At 39.1% G+C, this 19,858-nt stretch overlaps 2 protein-coding genes across 3 annotated transcripts in view; one reads left to right on the top strand and one right to left on the bottom strand.

The window, feature by feature from the left end:
- RICTOR (RPTOR independent companion of MTOR complex 2) overlaps positions 1–9,591 on the top strand; it is a 103,607-nt gene extending 94,016 nt beyond the window's left edge. Inside the window, exons 34-38 of one of the 2 annotated variants that reach the window (XM_064439385.1) lie at positions 843–1,064; positions 2,532–2,684; positions 3,416–3,539; positions 4,430–4,568; positions 4,736–9,591. In XM_064439385.1, the coding sequence (XP_064295455.1) occupies positions 843–1,064; positions 2,532–2,684; positions 3,416–3,539; positions 4,430–4,568; positions 4,736–4,810 (713 nt within the window). In that variant the 3' untranslated portion in view covers positions 4,811–9,591. Of the gene's footprint in view, positions 1–832; positions 1,065–2,531; positions 2,685–3,415; positions 3,540–4,429; positions 4,569–4,735 lie in introns of both variants that reach the window. The other variant, XM_064439384.1, reaches the window with a different exon arrangement.
- A 170-nt stretch (positions 9,592–9,761) lies between these two features.
- Positions 9,762–19,858, bottom strand: part of LOC104044037 (oncostatin-M-specific receptor subunit beta) — a 33,818-nt gene continuing 23,721 nt past the window's right edge. Inside the window, exons 12-18 of the mRNA XM_064439386.1 lie at positions 19,430–19,612; positions 18,157–18,258; positions 17,526–17,705; positions 15,317–15,481; positions 13,693–13,771; positions 13,336–13,408; positions 9,762–12,325 (exon numbers count right to left, since the gene is read on the bottom strand). Of these exons, the coding sequence (XP_064295456.1) occupies positions 11,888–12,325; positions 13,336–13,408; positions 13,693–13,771; positions 15,317–15,481; positions 17,526–17,705; positions 18,157–18,258; positions 19,430–19,612 (1,220 nt within the window). The 3' untranslated portion in view covers positions 9,762–11,887. The remainder of the gene's footprint in view (positions 12,326–13,335; positions 13,409–13,692; positions 13,772–15,316; positions 15,482–17,525; positions 17,706–18,156; positions 18,259–19,429; positions 19,613–19,858) is intronic.

Genomic DNA, 19,858 nt, shown 5'->3' with positions numbered 1-19,858 from the left:
TCCAGAGCAGTCAGACATCTGTAGGGTGCCAATATGTGCCTTTCCGGTAGGACAACTGAAAAAGCAGCATTGAAACTGGTCCTAAAGTAGTAGAGGGTAGCTGTTGTCTTGCCTCCTAGTTAACTGGAACTTTATTACGAGCACTTTGAACATGCAAATAGGCACACCTTACTGATTTTACTTTTTTTCCTTTGTGTTGTTAATCTAATACATAAATCTGATTTTTCTGAAAGTGTGTTTCTGTAGTTTACGAAGTTTCAGTGTGAAGTAACTTGTGTTCAAAATTGTATTCACTGATATTTTCCACTGAGGGAGGAGCGTGCCTCTAAAGCGTCTCCAGCTTGATTCTGCATTGTTGAGCCTAGTTTATACCTATTAAAGGCACTAAGTTACAGTTTTTTAAATTGTGTTTCTCTGTGCATTGGTGCATGTGTCATTTAAACATCTGATATATTGTTGTACTGATCTTGTCTGACACTATGAAAATTGGTACAGTATTAGTGTTACATGTGTATTGCTATTACTAACGTTGATATAATGCCAGGTTTTACCACATATCTTCCTTCAGTATGTGTGTTTGGAGGTTGAATTCTGTCCTTTGCAATGTTTTGTTAAATATGATAAGCCGAGACTAAAAAGTGATGTATGCTTCCTGAATGCGAACAACCTTGGGAGCTTAACTACTCAGAAAAACTTCTAGATCTTCACACATGCACCCTCCCCAGCCTTGGAAAGGTTAAAAGGGGAAATTTAATTGAAATAATGTTGGTTGGTTGTTGTGGTTTTTTGTTGGTTTGGTTTTTTCCTGATGTCTAATCGCTTATCTACGGGTCTTCCATCAGGTACAGGTGATGTTGTCAAAAGCCCTTTTCAGATGCTCCGACAGCAGATCAGTCTCACAGAAATAATGAATACCAGCCGCTCAGATGCCTCTCAGTTTTTAGAAAATACAGAGGATACAGGGCTACAGGAGCACACAGATGAGAACTGCCTTTACTGTGTCTGCGTTCAAATACTGGGTTATCAGCCTAACAACAAAATGAACTCTTCATATAGTTGTACAGGTTAGTGATCCTTGTGGGGAAGTGTGATAAAACTGAATGAAAATATTGAATTTTGTTAATCTTTAAAATTGTTAAACATGTAAGGGTTTTTTCTTACTGACTGTTGACCTTGAAATTAATTCTCCATAATAAGCTCACTGAACACCCCAGTGGTATTTCTCTGGTCGTTTCCATCTTTCTGATTTCTAGTGGTGCTAGTATGACTAGGTGCCTGCATGTTTTTTTTTTTAATATTTCTGAGAGCTTATAAAAATATAAAATTTGAAACCTTATTTAGTACTTAAAATCCACATCCTGAAAACTGTTGCTTGCTGTCAAACTAATGAGAAGTCTGACTTCAAAGGAAGTCTGTACTATAAACCAAACAAAGGAAATCTGAGGAGTCCATTGAAGTTGAGCTGTAATTTCTGGGATTTAATAATCTTCCTTCATACTTTGAGATTCAGATCAGATTCAGAATTATTTTTAACTAACCTCCTCTGTAGAGCTTGCAGTTTTACATGCCTTTTTGCAGTGTCTGTAATAAAAAGATAACTCAAGATAATGGATGCTTAGTAGGAATCTGCACCATTTTACAACAGTGTTACATACAGGTAGTAACACACAGAGTACTGTTGGCGGGGGGGTGGTGCACAAAATGTAATGAATGGTCTAGAGAGCAGAGTTGGAGCTTGAGTTCGGTATCGAGAAGGGATGGTGAATGAAACCCCAGCTGTAGACTTCAAACAGCAAAAGGGGATTACAGGTGTGGCAGAGCCAAGCTTTTGTCAGAGGCACACAGCCAAAGGAACGGAGGCCACAAACATATGCTGTAAGACTAGAAATTCCAGTTGAACATAAGAGGAAACTCTTCGCCGTGTAACCTAGCTTCCTCTTCAGGTAACCTAATCTCTCTTTGAGCAAGGTGATTTCCAGGAGTCCCTTCAGACCTATGTTGTTCTGTGATTGTGTTAACTGTGCAGCAATTAAAAACTTGCATTTTATATTTCTCTCTTTAAATAAAAAATGCCAAAGGCTGTGGATAGTGAAACCTCCCAGAAGTATCTTGCTTGTCACATCTTTCTATTGATGAAATCAGAGCCCTTTCTGCAATGCCTGTGATAATTTTATGAAAAAACAAAACAAAACAAAACAAAAACCCATATGCAAGAGCATCTTCATTAAGTTATATAAAATAGAGCACAGACATACCAATAAGAGCTAATGTGTGATGACAGGTTTCAGGCTTCCGGCACTGTCCAAAGGAGTTGCTTATTTTCACTCAAGTATTTTTGAGATTAAAAAAACCTGATTTTCAGACATTTTGAGTATGATTTTTTCCAAAATCCAACATCTAGTTTCCAGGTGGTTTATATGCACAGTACTTAGTGCATCGTGTCTTGCATGCTTGCCATCGTTGAAAAATAAGAAAAGCATCTGAAGTGAGGAAAATAGTGAATAACAAAGATGCAACATCTTGTTTGTCAGATTTTTCAGACATTCCATATACTGACTGGTGTGGGCAGACCATACACAACCACTTAGATGTGCATTCCTCCAAATTTTCTGGAATTTCAGGCTGTAGTGATGCAGTATCCCATGGTTCAGCTAGCAGCACCAAGAGTACAGAGCTTGTACTAGGTAAGTTTGAAAGCCTTATGATTATTAAAGACTATAACTCTTAGAGTATTTTTTAGGTATTGTGGAAAGATAATACTTCATTTATACATACTGCAACAAAGTAATGCTCTTTATTTAAAAAACAAAGTAAAACCAATAACCATTTCCAGATGAGAGAACAACTTTTAAACTCTCTTCTTTTTTGCTTTACAGCATTTCTGCAGGTAATTAAATAGCTCTGTATCTGACATTACAAGCAAATCGATTGCCTTTTTTTCCACACTGGTGTTGGTTTAAAAAAAAAATTTAAAAAAAATCAGTAAATTTCTGTAAAGAGAAAGACACTTCTTTTTTGGGCTTGTGTTTCACATTTTGAATTTTCATAATTTATCACAAAGTAGCTGGTTGATAACTTCTTCAGCATCTGATAGAAACAGGGCAGGTATTCACTCGCCCATTTTGCAACATAATTTATTGGTAGAGACAGCACTGTAATTGAATTGTACAGGTTTTTCCTGTACAATTAAATGGTAGTTTACATTTTTTAAATTTCTGTTAAAATTCTTGAAAATAGTGGGGTTTTAAGTTTTAATTTCAGTGGAATTGTTTGTTGATAGTTCAGATCACGTACATAAATACATGTGCAGGCATGTGCGTGTGTGTTTATGGAATGCTAAACCAGACTTATGTAGAATAAGATCAGCACAATCAAAGACTGTTTAAAATCCATATTGCATAATTTGTTTTTCCAGGAGTAAAATCAATCCCAGATGATACACCAGTGTGCAGAATACTTCTTCGGAAAGAGGTCTTACGTTTAGTGATCAATTTGAGTAGTTCAGTAGGAACTAAGGGCCATGAAACTGGACTCCTGACGTAAGTTCAATACATTTAGATGTTTTAGAAACATGTAGTTGTATGTATTCCCTAAGATTTCTAGGATAGTGACTAACCTTATTTCTGACATCTCCAGAAGTTGTCAAGCAGATATGATTGAATGTAATGTATAAGCTAAGCAAAGAACTCTCCTTTTAATATTTTTGCTCTGTCTTCAATTTCTTACTTCTCCGCAGTCTTTTTAAAATCAGTAATTCAACTGTAGTGATATTTCATTACATACCCAGTATATCATGCATCTTTTAAAAAGAAATTATAATTATTTTTTGTTATTTGTGCCAAATATATCAGATAAACACAACAAGAAACTGAAAGTAACTTCTTGAGAAACACAAATCTGCTTTGAGCAAGAGTACAACTACTGGAATTAATTTATTAAAAAATCATGTGAAAATATAGGAATTTATATAAATCCAAGGACCAAATGTTATGGTAAAACCTGTAGGTTTCTGGGCTACCGATACTGGAAACTGACATGCAACTGCTAAAAGAAAATGCAGAAATGCTCTTTAGTTTCAAAAATGCTTATTTAGGTTAGCTTTTCCATATTTTTTATTACTGCTATACATGTGGATGCCAATGCTTTGATATACTGTTCTCTCCCTACATCTGTTATTTTAGGAAGGTGATCTCAGCAATTCTGTACAACTTTCAAATAATAATTCTGTTTCATCTCATTAATACAGATTTCTTCCAGTTTGGTACAAAATAAATAGTGCACTCTTTTTTTGCTTCGTCAGATCCAGAATTTATAATGCATATACTGAAGAGTTCTACTTTATGATGATAAACAAAATATAATTGAACAGTTTTTTAAAATACGATGGAAATCTGTTCAGACTTATAAATTTTTTTTTTCTGTTTTTCAGAATTAAGGAGAAGTATCCCCAAGCATTTGATGACATATGCCTTTACTCTGAGGTGTCCTATTTGTTAGCACATTGTACATTTCGACTTCCATCTCGAAGGTTCATTCAGGAGCTATTTCAAGATGTACAGTTCTTACAAGTAAGTGAAGGGCTCAGATGGGTTGAATGCACCAAAATGTGCCAGTTGGGTGCAGCTTTCGTATTCTGAATAAAAGATGCTTTCAGCTATGTCTTGAAACCATTTTGTGATGTCTATCTAGTAGAAACTGTAACAATGTTAATACTTAATCTGTCTTTTTCTTTTAGATGCATGAAGAAGCAGAGGCTATTTTAGCAACACCAACAAAACAGCCTGTAATCGATACATCAGCTGAATCCTGACCTCTGTCTCATGCAGTACATTGCATATATACTTTCTGAAGTCCTCGGACAACCTCAGACTGACTGGATAAAAAGCTTGGAGCATCATGATCTAGACCGTTCCAGAAGCTACTGGTACCTGAAGACCGAACTGAAAACTTTTTCTTCCTCAACCAGTTACTGCCCCAGTCTTTTGAGCCCTTTGGGAAGATATGAAACATTACCATACTTTTAATAATAGTAATTACCAGTATATGCAAGAGCCAAGCACTGAACACCTCCACAAGTTTTCATTTCATTTTCTACCATAAATTAAAGAAAAAGAAAAAAAAAAAAGCCAGGACAACATGCAGAGACATCTTTTTTGATTGACTTCGATTCTGTTCCAGAGAAGCAGAATGATGCCTTGCTTTTTAAACCCTGGATACCAGGAATCAGAGATGGGGGTGCATTCCATTGCCAGCAATGGGGAGCCATGCTGTAATCATGGGCACCAGGGGATTAATGTTAGCCCTTCTCTGTTGGTTTTTGTACTGTTTATAACACTACTTTGGGGTTTGTAACTTCAGACAGAAAGAAAAGCCTCTTTGAATCTGAGGTTTCTTTTAAGTTATTTTAATATTGCTGTAGTTATTGAGTCATTCTATTAGCAGTCTCTCCAATCTCATTACACTTATGTTTATGTATCTTATCTGAACCAGTTAAGGATTTTCACTACAGTTTTTGCTTTTAAAAATAACAAATCATTTAAACTTAAAATGCTGAAATCAGACTCTTTTCCCTGAATGATATGCATGTGTTTGCAGTTTCTACGCTCATGCTCATGTAGTACAAATGTTGGTCTTACTCTTAACTAAAATCCTTTAAAAAGCATGATTTGTATCAGATAAGTGAATATCGTATAAACTAAACTTGAAGACATTTAATCATTGCTGCTTTTGTGAGAAGACATAATATGAGTGTTTTCCAGGTTCTGTGGAAACAGCCTTTTATAAAAGCAAAGGTTTATTTGAATTTCCAGTGGATGAGTGATCAAGCATCAGATAGTACTAATAATTGTAGTGAAAAGCCTTAAGTACCAAGTTTTGGAGCAGCAGTACTATAATTTTCTACTGGTATTTAAGATGTGTTGCAAAAGTTGAATGATACAGTGACTGTTAATGACTGAAATAGTTGCCTCTGTCACCTTACTAGTGAGGTTTCTAGATTAATGAGTGCAAGCTTAAAAGAAAAAAGCAAGAATCCCCATCACCTTTAATCATGGACCTAAAGATTCAGAAGCCTTTATACAAAGGTAATACAAATATATGCAAATGTGTACATACAGTAGCATGGCCACCTTTGTTAGAATGCCTGTAATAGAAGGGGTTACCCTTTGATTTTGATATAGGTGAATAATTCAGCTGGACTGTACTAAGTAGAACGTATTTTTATCCATTCAATTCTACCATTTTTTATAATTGTCAGATTAATACTTAAGTGAAGATAAGTGAAATTTATCCTGATGCTCATAACTCTGTTCTTACTAGCTATGCTACTGGAGATTTCATTAAGTAGTCCTGTGAACAGTGAAATGCGATTCCTAGTGAAAAGTAGAATTTATTTGTTCTTAGCCAAAATTTCATCTTGCTACATGAGCACTGCTTTGCAGCTATCACTTCACTGAGTTCTTGTGTGCACTGCATACCATCAGATTCTCATAAAACAGATTGCAAGTCACCGCTCATAGTCAAATTTAGTTCCTAAGATCATCTTTTCATGAGTTCCCACTGAAAGAAGGAGCAAAAAGAAACCAATTCTACTCTTCTATGGTCAGCGATACAAATAATATATCTATGTGTCAAGGCATGTTTGAAATGCTCTGAAAACATACCACACCAGTAACTATTGGACTTCTCTGGTCATAAGAAATAAATGCTTCTGTAAAACCAAAATGTCAATCACAGTAGACCAAATAGTGGTATAAACTCCAAAGGAAATAATGTAGTTTTCCCAAAAATGGGGCTAGCATATCTCATACAATAGCTTCAAACACTACCTCAGTTAGGCTAGAGTATAGGAGATTTGTTTTAATAACTAGATGGGGTTACCTCAGACAACTCCATGTCATTTTTCTGCAGTTAAAGCAAAATAAACAAGTTTTATCACCTGTATTTAAAAAAAAAAAACACCTTTGTTCATTTGTTACTGGTTTAACCCATAGCACTTAATGTAGAAAGCACCATAGGAAGACCTCTGATTACAGAATGGTAAGCAAAAACTATGTCAATATACTTTTGAAAGAATCTCCATCCTGAAATGCGTATGCGTCCTGAAGGACTTGCTTGTGTGGGGATCCATGACAGCAGAAACTTGATGTACTGATTAGGGCTGCAAAATCAGTTATAAAACCTGATTTCTATTCTGAAAGTTTGAGTGTCAGTAGATTTCAACAAATATGCATCAAGGATGTAAAGTCTACTGTACATAACAATGTTTCTAGAATTAATTTACATAAAGCTCACATTAATGTTTTGTTTTAGTAGGCAAGTGAAGGGGATACTGTTACTGAAAGAGTTTTATATTGGCCTAGATATAAACTGTGAATTTCTAATTCTATCAATTTCTTTTTTTTTTTTTTTTAATACCCCAGACAAAGTTCTTATTTTGGGTTTGGTGGGTTTTTTGCTTCATGATAAAACTTCAAAAGAAAACAGTAGCGAATAAAAATTGTGCTTATATTAACCCTAATAAAGAATCCTTCCAGTTCTCCTAGAAGGGCTTTCAAGGGAAGCTGACAGACCAGCTGCTTAGAATTTTTCCAGTCCCAATGACTGGCGGTACTGTCGAATAACTGCTAAAGCTGATAGGGTTCACTTACACTATATACAAATACAGTTTGGTTGTTGTGGCAAGGAAGACTGAATGATTCAGCATGCTAACACAAAATACCGCCTCTGGGGTGAAAGCATGTGTGGGAAGGAGAGGCTAGCTGTGAAGCCAATCACATTTAGTCCACTACCTTAGCTGGCTAACTTTCTTAGTCTGCTTTTACAGTCAGTGGATGGGGATAGCCCTCCTCAGAGGGCAGAGAGCTAACTGAAGGGCTCCCAGTTACTTCCCTGAAGGCCTGTTTCTCTCCACTGAGTGGGGAGGAGGAAAAAGCTGGGTGCTGTGAGTGTCCTTTTGTAGTCAGAGAGGCCTTTTCAGTTGTGTAAAATTCAGAGATGCTGAATGCTGGCAGCTGTTGTAGGCATCACTTGGAGCTGGAGATGGCCAGGTTTGAGGTGCCTGACCTGTATGTTGGGCCCTCGGCATGCTTTATTTGAAACCACAGTCACTTTTCCTCATCTGACAGGTCTTTTACCTGACAGACTTACCCTAAGTGTGCTGTCATGGGGTTTTGTTGTTTTTTCCCAAGACCCAGTGAAGTGCTGAAGTATTCAGTAGTTCAGGGCACAGTGGCGTGGCACGCTGAGGGAAACTGCCCTTACGAACATTTAAAAAGGTGTCAGTGAGAATCCTGCTTGTGTTTTGTTATTATTTGATTTTGAAACATATGTCATAGTCTTGAATGAGAGTTGTAATTTGCAGAGAGAGACTGAAAAAACCTGTATGACCTTTACTAGGTGCCTGAAGAGAAAGAGGTAGCTATTTGAGAAACAGGCAATAATCAAAGCCTAGTGAGAGATGATATTGTTGCTTTTTCTTACTCTGTGTGCCGGACTTGGTATTTGGCTTTTTGGACTGCAGGAAGCTGGTGTTACCTTGTAAGTGAACCTGAGCTCCAGCTGAGCAGTCGCAGTAGAATTCTTGCCAGGCTTTGGAGCATCTCTGAGGTTTTTGCGCACCTCCTGGAAGTGCTGCACAGAAGGCAACTTACTCGGAGCTTCACTGGGGCCAGCTGAAAGCAGGTCCTGTAATTTTCTTCAAGTTATGCTTCTGTCATCATGTGCTTATTAAAGGTATGCTAGGTGAGAGTAAAATCTGAGAACTGCAAAAGAGCTTCAGGAACATGCCAGGAGCCATGTCTGCATTTCACTAGAAGCCCCCCATCTCCTTGGTTTTAGTTTAACTCCTGATTCTCTGGTTCTATGGATAGTTTTTGTTTTCAAGAGATTTGTATGTTCATTAAAGAATGGTGATTTTATTTGGACTATTTTTGTAACATAAATGGATAGCAATGCCACAGCATGCAGAAATTGCACATTTCGCTTGAGTTGCTTTGTAAAATACACTATTTGTTTTGAGACATGTAATTTATGCCAAAAAGCGTAACATGCCATTTTGCCACTGAATAGGGTGTTTTAGCAGAAGATGCAATGTCTTGGTGAGGGAAAGACAGGCATTTTGTAGATTTAATTGAAAAATTGTTCCAATACTGGGCTGTCAGCATCCCTAAAACTGCATTACAAGAGGTGATCTAAATTAATAATTCTGAGGAGGGAAGGGATCAAGGAAAATCTCAAGACTTATTCTCCCTGTCCCACGTGGTCTTTTTTTATTTGGTAAAACGCTGCTACATATTTGGAGGTTCTAGTGTTTGTAGGTCACTGAACAGACATTGAAATCTGATTTATATTGTATACCTGTAACATAGAAAGAAAAAAGTATTTATATATTTTCCGTAAGAATATTGCATTGAGCTGTGTATAATTTAAAGAGGCTTGTCCCAAAATGGTATTGCCCACCTTGATTTTTTGTGTGTGTTTTTTTTCTTTTTTTGTATAGTGTGTACAGTTCATGTCAATGGGCATTAAAAGCCTCCTGAAGCGTAATCTTATCAAAGGGATGCATTGTTAATAAAATGTACTTAAACTTCTTATAGTAGTTCTGGTCTCATCTGTACCTCTTGGCACTAGAACTGGGTTGGAATTCTATTTATAAGTTACTAATTAACTAGAACAAACAACCTGAAGCATTCTTTGTCAAAAATATATTTTACATTAATGCTTTGTAAGATGCCTTATAAAAATAGAAGGGCACCCCTTAATAGTTGGTACACCATTTTTATTTTTAAAATTTAGCATATTGATACTGAGAATTAATAATTTTCCATTATGTGATGGTTTAAGTACTAGCATTTTAACAGCAGCTGTGAAAGTTGAATTATAAACAAAAAAATGATAGAACTTTTACAGTTTTGAACTCATTCAACCATTAATGGGAGATGGAAAAATACTTAAAAATATATAAAAATCATACATGCCTCCCCACCCATGTGAAAATACTTTTCTAACCTTCGGTTCTAGTGCCCAGACTGTCACAAAGATGTTATCCTCCTTGGAATCCTGTTTGTGTGCTTTTAAAACAGAGGTAGCTTCATGAAACTCCACCCACCAAAGCCAGCAAGCAGAAGGGTTTATAGATAGAGAGGAGGTAACTTCTCATCACCTCGCCAAGCGGTCTGGTACCTGGTAAAGCGTTTGCTTGCTTCCGGGCAACGAAGTTTCATCAGTACAGGGTCTGCGCTCCACCTTTGCCTGCCCCACGAGCTCTCCCTCTGTCTACAATCAATGCTTGTCTCAGCCAAAGTCTGCCTACGGTCTTGTGGGTCTTCCGGCTGCAGCGCAGCTCATAGACATTATAACGCTATCCGTAAGCAGCAGTATAAAACCTAGATGTGGTACTCCAGTATCAAAACTCATTTCTGCCTGCAGTTGCTTAGTTTTTAGAAGTGTGATCAGCTAGTTAAACATAGGGAAGATGACTAACTGCATTTTAACAAATCAGCTGAATATCAAATTGTAAAAAAAACCCAAAAAACTTCATTTTTCGCTTTTGGGAACTGCTTATTCTATGCTCTTAAGCTGAAGTTTTTTGTGAAAGATTCCAGATGGCATCATAATCAGGTAAAACCAAAGGGTTCCTTGTGCACTAAGGTTAATCCGATGAGATTTTTTCAGAAACAATTCCAACTTCTGCTTCATTACAAATGTACAATTTTTAAAAATCGAAATGGAAGGCTAAATTCACCGCTGCCTAAAGTTGGGATTCTGAGTGTTGCAATAATTATTTTTTTTTTTAAATACATGCAAAACTATTGTTTGAAGCTCTAGCTGATATGCAGCCTGAATATGATGTTCTTCACAAAAAGGGATTCATCCATCTACCCATCTGACCACCCTGCCTGCTTACCTGGCTCTTTGGAGCTTGCTACGTAAGCGCAGGGGTTAATGCCAAAAAAAGTTCATGCACTCAAGCTGAGACACGCTGCCGTGGCAACACCACTGCAAACAGCTGCCCTGCTGGAAAAACAGTTGCCTTCCACTTAACTCCTCTCCACTTAACTCCCTGTGTTTTTGTTTAGTTAAGAGGATTTTGTTTAAGATTTTAAAGGGTTATTCAGTCTTCCAGGCAGAGAAGGCAGAAGTGTGAGGAGCCCCAGTTACTAGAAGTGGGAGTGGCAGCCCACCGACGGGGTAACAGTACCGGCCACCAACAGGGGCCTGGACTATAACAGTCTGTTTTCTGTGCTTTCACCCACCACGAGTAGTTAGAAGACAGATGAAGTAAAAGCAGGGCAATGGTTGGCTTTTGGTGCAAAGGCTACACTCCGAGGGTTCCTTCCAATCTTTCTGTAATGCTCTACATTGAATGCAGTTAACGCTTCCATCTGGGTTCCTCACACCATGTGAGAGAGAAAATACCACCCGCTCCACTGAGGGGCGCTGAGCTGAGGCAGGCTCCGAAGCTGGGTAACGCTCCATCCACAGCTGCTGGGGGAGCCAGAGCACACAGTGGCGCAGACACTTGCTTCTCTACTTCTTGAATAAATTTCTGATCTCTGCAAAATATGGTAGTTTTTTGTGTCAGGCTATGAGAAACTATTGTGATCTAACCTCCTACATAATACAGGCCACAAAACAGCCTGTAAATCTCATTTAATGCCAGTAAGTTGTGATGAAACCATAGCAAGCATCATTCCTGTGCACAACTCAGTATTTTTAAACTAGTCCTGAAGCAAGAGCTTTTCAGTGTTAACAGAAGTAGGGCAGCTGGGCTTGTGGAAGCCTTCGTCTAAAGGAGAAGTTGTTGTGGTTTTAGAAATTCTTATTTATATTGTGTAACCAAACACTGGATGGACTCAATGGAGAAGAGTCCACCAAAGCCTCTCCCCTAGGCATGCACATCTGTTTGTGAAATGTATCTCAGACTGGCCTTTCTGCCAGCTGTTTCTCTGGGTGCTGAGGCAGCATCTTCATTAAAAATATCAAAGTAGTAGTGTGGCTGGTACAGCACTACTGACACTTCTGGCGTGCTTGCTTCTAGCATCTCCGGTCTTTGATAGGAATCAAATGTAACAGCAAGATGAGAAGAATAAGAAAAATTTTCAAAGCAAGTATGAGTCTGAGCTGTAGGTGTAGGTGTAAAGTCTCTCTCTTCTTTTTCATCAGGGCAAATCTGGGAAGAATTGTGACCATCATCAGTCTTATTTTCTGTTGGTGTTGAAGGCAACTGGCTCCATGGATGTAATTTCTGGGCTTCGGCCTTAGTGTCCACGGCTAGCATGTCAGGAATGCAGTCACTTAATTTCAATACTTTCTCAGAACCGCTCTACAGGAGAATCACAAAACAAAAAAATTACTCAATGAAAGAAGTCCAGAGTAAAGGAAAGGGAGTGAGTGCTTCAAGCACTTTTAATGTTGTCATATAATTTTTTTCAGTTTGGATTTTTCAAATACGTGAACAGAATTTGAAGGAAAACATATGTACAGAATGTTCAATGGAAGCTGTATTTTATGTGGAATTTATCCAACTATTTGAGTTTGCTTTGTTAAGAAAGTAAGTTCAATATCACTACATTTGAAGAAGGAACCATCTCCCTCTAATTACAGACTTCGCTGGGTTTTTGATGCGTGCAGTTTTTAGTCTGAACCGCTAGCATCTGGAAGGCAGCGGCATGGCCTGTTAGATTGTACGGACCCCTCCCTCTGGTACCAGTGTTCAGTGAACACGAGCAGCAAAAACAGCAGCAGCCCCACGTGTGCCAGGGTAAAGATACGCTCCTAGTTTTGTGACCCCCTTGCACGCAGCACCGAAGCAGCAGCTCACAGGTCAAAGGGCCTACAGAAGAAGTGAAAGGCCTTTTGCCAATCCGTTCCTCCCAGCCAGGCCTGGCAGAACCCCCTGCCTCCTCCCAAGGGCCAGCAAGCGATCACTCTGCTGTGCCCTACAGCAGAGAGGCTAGTGGGGCAGGAGGAATGGGTGGATACCATTCACAGGCTGCAGTGAAGTGCAGTATTGTCTGGTCTGTGGTGTTTAGATGGTGCTGGGTTTTGAACAGTAATACTGGAAGAATCAGCTACTGTATCGAAAGATTTCATTTATTCTCCGATTATGCTTTCACTTTTTTCAGTAACAGACTGCAAAACACAAACTGACCACAGCAGAGTGGTGAATGTCCAAAGGAGAATTTTCAACTAAATGATATTAAATTTTTTTAATATCTGTATAATGAGTGTCACTCATTTTTAAATGTAGTCCACACAAGAAAAATATTTTTCTGAAACTTTACTAATCAAAGAATGGAAAAATTAAAAATACTAGATTTTCAGTGATCTTACCTTAAACGCTTTGAATGACAGTACTTTGCTCTTGCTAGGACTAGGTATTACAGGACAGCAGCGCTCCTTCACCCTGGAAATAAAAGAGCAAAACAAATAATGTTTTTGTTCTCTCATCAAAGCATTAGCTACCAGCAGAAGCCACACGTAGATGTGTACAGAAACAGCAGCAGATGATGAGTGTCTCAGAAATGCTGCAAGCCAAATACTTACAACATATCCACACAGCTGGACAGCCAAAGGGAAAAAAATGAATGAGGCCTTACAACAGGCTGGAAGCAACAAGCTGCAGCTGTGGCTTGTGAATTACGCTAGTTATGTTCTCTGTCTACAACAGAAAAATAGATTATAACTTACCATTTCATCTTCCAGTGGCATATAGCTGCTATTACTGCTGGTACTATCACTAGAAGGACTAGAAGGTACATTAAGTTTGCTGTGAAAGAAAAATACTTTAAAAATTTGTTTTCAACTCCTCACCCATTAAAGTCAATACAGCCTGAGCTTCTGGTATGAAAATAACATCAGGCCTATGTGGGACACCTGCCACCAACTCAGCAGTAAATCTGTGTAGTCTATGGTTGCAAGACAGTTTTGCTGGAAGCTCTGGGATGTAGCTGTAAGTCTTTGGACCTTCATTTCCTTTACCAAAATTGAATTATTACTAGATTGTTTTTCATTTGCCCTCATACTGGCACCTTAACTACCACAGCAAATTTCCCAAAGTTAAGACAATGATAACCTTACTTAACTATTTGTTTTACATTTTCTCTCAGATCCCCAAAGACAACAGATTTTTACCATGAGACTTCGACAGAACATCTGTACCTCCAGTAAGGATGGACTACAGTGAGAGGGACACTACACAAGTGTTCATGCCCTCCAAGGATTTATGCTGACACAAGAATCTCAGCATTTACTTCTAGTTGGAAGGCACAGCCTTGGGCTACATTTTTTCGCAAACAGTTGAGGCTATAACAAGGCCAAGGGGGAGCACTAATTAGTACTCGCTCTCCCTCAGCCCTGGCCAGTGCCATTTTGCCCTGTGCCAGCGAGTTTCTGTGTCCCCACCACACAGAACAGCAGGGAAGGGGCACATGTTACATTCTCCTTTTATCTTTTCTGGGTTAATGAAGCCTCAATTTTGTTTCTCTGCATGGCTGTACAAATGTCTGTGCCTGCACAAGAGAATGCTGGCTAGTGGGAGCTGGAACACAAGTGTAAGAGGCAGAATTGCCTCTGTGAGGGTAGCATGAGGGTTTAGACATTGTTCTGCTAGTTAGTCTAAAACATGAGTCTCCTTACATGAACCAATGCTTCACCCCTTCCTACTCCTCCCCCTTCATCTCCAGTCCCAACATTTTTCAAGCACCTCCAATTTGCATTGAAAGTTTCACAACTGCTGAGTGGTATTTTCAAGGGAACAGAACTAAGGCAAGCGATTTCCTGTTCTGCTTTGATGATCAAATCTGCCCAGTTAGCAAACTACAATGCTCAAACCAGCAACCCCTTCTTACTGACTTATGAAGGAGTTAACTTGCCAATGGATTTAAAGACTGATGAGAATAAGAATCAACATTAGAAGTTCAAGAGTCCATACAGAAATTACCCATTTGCACAGAGGTCTGTAGTTCTTCCCATATTAGAAAACTAGTTAAATCCAAATGCAATTCTACAACGCATTCTAGCAAACAGGACTCACTAGTCATGCAAATGTGCATATATTAAGCTATTTCCCAGAAAGAAGTAAGACTTAAATAAGGATGTAAAATTATTTTCATTCTAAAATAAAAAACACATAGCTACTTAAAAGCATCAAAATGCCATGTTGGTATGCACATTTCGTTTCTCAGTTGGATCCTTTCTCCAGTGTGTGTAACATTGAATTAAATGTTCTCCCTTGAGAAAGGAATATTAGTCTAACCCTTTAAATCATCCCATCTTTCTGCTAGAAGAGAGTTTTTCCACAGCCAATACTCACAGTTAAATGGTGTATCTATGTATATGAAGTTAACAATGGGAGTCTCTCCTCCACCTGTGTATGCTTTAACTGCTAGTTTGTATTTTGTGTTTGACAACAGGTGTTTGACGGTGTATCTCTTTTCTTCTGGGTCTTCAATTGTGTATTTACATAGCACTGAATCATCTAAAATGAAACAGATAAGATAGAATCACAGAACCACAGATGGTTTGGGTTGGAAAGGACCTGAAAGACCATCTAGTTCCAACCCCCCTGCCGTGGGCAGGGACACCTTCCACTAGACCAGGCTGCTCAAAGCCTCATCCAACCTGGCCTCGAACCCTTCCAGGGATGGGGCATCCACAGTTTCTCTGGGCAACCTGTTCCAGTACCTCACCATCCCCACAGTAAAAAAATTTCTTCCTTATCTCTAATCTCAATCTACCGTCTTTCAATTTAAAATGGCTACCCCTTGTCATGTCACTACAGGCCTTTGTAAAAAGTCTCTCTCCACCTTTATAAACCCCCTCTAAGAATTGAAAGGTGTCCTCAAAATGTTAAAAATCAGCTTAATTGAGACTGCTAGATCACTGAAATAACAGAACATTTGCAACCCGCCTTCTTTGTAATTTGCATACTTTCTTCTGAGAAGGATGATGCATCTTGACTCATTGCCACTGGGCTGAACTCACATCCCTTCTAACTGGAATGTCCACAGCATTGCCCACCCTCTGGCAGACCACCTAACAACTTGGTGTTAAAAGCTGCAACTGTTTATTTTAATTTCCTTTTACTAGAGCTTTTTAACCAGAATTATTGGATTTTGCCATTTCCTTTTTCACCAGAATCGTGTAGCCCTTGAGCTTAGGTCAAGTTCTTTGAAAATAATTGAAAGCAAGAAATCTCTGCCAGAAAAACTCCTCTTTTGCCTCTCTATTGTGCAATTCCCAGACCGCAAGGAGAAAAGGGTTCACTTATTCCTCCTGTTCCCAGCCACACCCCTTGTCTGCTAGCTCAAACTGGGGAGCAGGAAATCTTCGATTTCACAGAATGGCAGGGGTTGGAAGGGACCTCTAGAGATCATCTCGTCCAACCCCCCTGCTTGAGCAGGCACACCCAGAGCAGGGGGCACAGGAACACGTCCAAGCGGGTTTTGAATGTCTCCAGGGAAGGGACTCCACAGCCTCCCTGGGCAGCCTGTGCCACTGCTCTGGCACCCGCACAGGAATGGAGATATTTTCTCATGTTTAGCTGGAGCTTCCTGTGTTCCAACTTGTGCCCATTGCCCCGTGTCCTGTCGTTGGGCACCACTGAAAAGAGTCCAGTCCCATCGTCCTGACACCCACCCTTTAGATATTTATAGGTATTTATTTAAACATTTTAAAGTCTAACTGGGATTACTTGCAGAATTATGGTGCTTCTATGGTTAGTTTAGTTCTGACAGGAACTCCTACATAAGCCTCCTTCAGTTCTAATTAAGGTTTTCAGCCTGGTAATAGTGTAATCAGCAGAATGATCTGATACAGGATGTGACCCAGCTGGAAGAAGAGGCAAGGGAAAAAAAAAAATGTATATCCTTGTATGTGTTAGAAACACCTGAAAATTATAATGGAGCAAAATCATCTGGAGCAGTTTTGAGTATGGAGCAGGAAAATCAGATATGAAAGTTTAAACATGGCTTTGTGCCACCCCACAGCTCGGTTTTGCTGAACAAACTCCACTGTAGAGCACAGCCACAAATACTTTCACTATAAAAGAATTCAAATGGGGAACTTACACAATACTCCAATTCTGAAGGAAATAAATTGTATCCCATCTGTTTCTAAAATACCCCAAATCCTTGCAAAACTAACATGCTTCCTATGACTCCCATCCAAATAGACCACAAACAGATGTTTTCAAAATTCTTCCAGAACTCAGATCACAAGAGGCAGAAACCTGACTCCTCCCACAGTACTGCAAGAATCTTTTCTGGAGCTCACGCTGGAGTTTAAAGGAGCTACAGACAACAGGACAGGGGCTGTAAAGCTGTGTAAAGCCAGGACCCACTTCTGCCCATTAGCACCTCAAGCATTAGAGAGGAATCAAAAGCAGCAGGTGTTGAAATCTATATATTGCCTAATAAGCCAATTGCCCGCCTAATGTGCGCTTTCTAAGGGGCTGCAATATCAGCACCAAGTCTTTCACCTGTCTCAGGGACAGCACTTCCTAAATCCCAGAGCTCAGTTACCTGGAAGAACATGTTTTTTGGATCCTTTCAAAAGGCAGTCTTCTTGTATAGGCGACACATAAACATGGTAGCCTCTTACAAAACCAGGTTGTGACTCATCTGTGGGATAAGAATCCCAAGACAGTGTTACCGCATTCAAAGTGAGTTCAACTTTTTCCACAATAGGGTCAAGCAGAGGAGCTGAAAGAAAGGAAATTCAAGTTAAACATGCCATTATTCTTCACAAGTGTTCATCATCTCACTTGAAAAATGTCTAAATTCCCACGTGGTGTTTCTGTTCATATCTCATTGGTATTTAAAAGCCGAACAAAGCCAAAGAACTCCACAAAAACTATCAACTTCACAGAGCCTTCACACAGCCCACGTTATACACAAAGCCCTGACTGCTAATCACAGCTTTAGTTAGGTCTTCTAATTAACATGGACTCTACCTGGTCACTGCACTAGTCAAACATCCCTGATGTAGGGCCGTGTACATTGTTGTACAACTTTTAAATGCTTCACCAATGATACAGAAACAACACAGAAAAATACCTTTTTAGCTAGTTGCAGGAGGAAGGCTGTGGCATTCTTCTGTTTGTGACAGATGAATTTAGCAAATACACAAGCCCTAAATATGTTGCCAACTTACGTAGCTCCCTGAGATAACCAGTCTTCTTCTCCAGTAAGGAGGCTCTATTAGCAACAGATCCATAGACGTGGAAGTTGTATCTCACCCCCGGAACAAAAGCAGCTAGAAAATAGTGGAAATGATTACAAAAATAGGCTATGGTTTGTCTTTTGGTTTTGATTTTACTTAACTGCTTTCTACAGAGGTCTATTATCCATTAGAAATCATCTTTGTATGCTATTGTGCTATTAAAGCAACTGAAGGAGACACAGGGTAAACCAATTCTTAGTGTGCATAATGTGAACTGAACACTACTGTCTGAAAGAGACAAACAAAGATGGGTTTTAATATATTTTTGTTGCCCTAAAGTATTCAAGATGACTGCACAATAGACTCCAAATGCATCAAAGAGCAAGATAATTTCATTTCCATTCCTGGTACAGGCAAAGGTTGTGTTTTGGGCCATTTAATGTAGACACATACCCATGCATCAGGATTCCACTTTATCCTCACTGACATCCACTCCCATTCGGATTAACCAAGTGTCACCCACTGAAGAATCGGACAACATTTTTTCCATGTGTTACCACGCTCTCCTTCAGTAAGAACGCAGGCTCCCATGTGTTTGTGTGAATTGAAGTGCAGTTCTATTACTGCATATTGAAATGCATTCAGTCACATTTTGTTCAGACATGTTTCATTCCAAAGTGAACTCTTGGCTTGAGAGACTCTAAGAAGGCTATATTCTTGCAGCTGTGGAAGTGTATCAGAGCAAATTTCACAGAGCCAGAAAGGATTTAAGTCTAATGTCCACCACTGGGACAAAAATCATACAACTGGTCACTGGTCCTAAGCAAGGACTGGTGCCGAGACATGTTATTTGTGGCACCCTAACAGCACTAAATCTCTCAGTGGACAGTGGGTCTTTAAACAGCCTGAGTCCAAACTTCTGACCCATGTTATAGATAAGGCAGAATTCCATTTTGCATCTCTCCTGCTAAAAGATTTTTAACTTCATTAACGTCACCATCCTCCTTCAAGATGTTACTACAAGCTACTCAGAAAAGTTTTTTCCTACAATACTATGCTGACCTCCAAGGCTTAATGGTGCTGGCACATCTGTAGTTTCAATTCATTTGCTAGGCAAAACATGATGCCACATGCCTTTGAAGAATTACACCTGCACTGCACAGACTTCAATATTCCATAGGATTTGTTTCCTAAATTCAGTTTATGCCCACATCAGGAAAGACTGCTGCACATACATCAGAAAGAAAAATTGTTTGACTTTCACCTGAGTTGATCAGAGCACTGGAAATGTTGGGTCCAAATCTCTTCCACTGCAAATCACATGGCTGCAACATCGGAACTTTACACCACTCGATAATATAACTGTCATATGTATGTCTGGGCTCCCAGGAAATAAAAATGCCATCATCTGTACCATTGACCTGTTCTTCTTTAAGCTCTTCAGTGCCTAGGAATGAACAAAACAGAATCTCTATCATTTTCCGGCATGAGACCTCAGATCCATAAATGAAGATCAATATAGTTGCTATGCTAAGCTGTTAAAACAATAATAAAATAGTTGCGTTCCTTCATTATCAGAGGTATGGGATCTTCCATGTGCTGAAAGCTGATCTCTTTGTATGCTGAAAGCTGACAACTCAAAAAACATCCAGTAATTATTACTATAAATTCATAAAAAGGACTCAGCTGCAGA

This window comes from Phalacrocorax carbo, chromosome Z (genome assembly GCF_963921805.1).
Source record: "Phalacrocorax carbo chromosome Z, bPhaCar2.1, whole genome shotgun sequence".
Lineage (NCBI taxonomy): Eukaryota > Metazoa > Chordata > Aves > Suliformes > Phalacrocoracidae > Phalacrocorax > Phalacrocorax carbo.
Note: the sequence above shows the minus strand (reverse complement) of the source record. Positions and strands in the feature narration are given on the sequence as shown.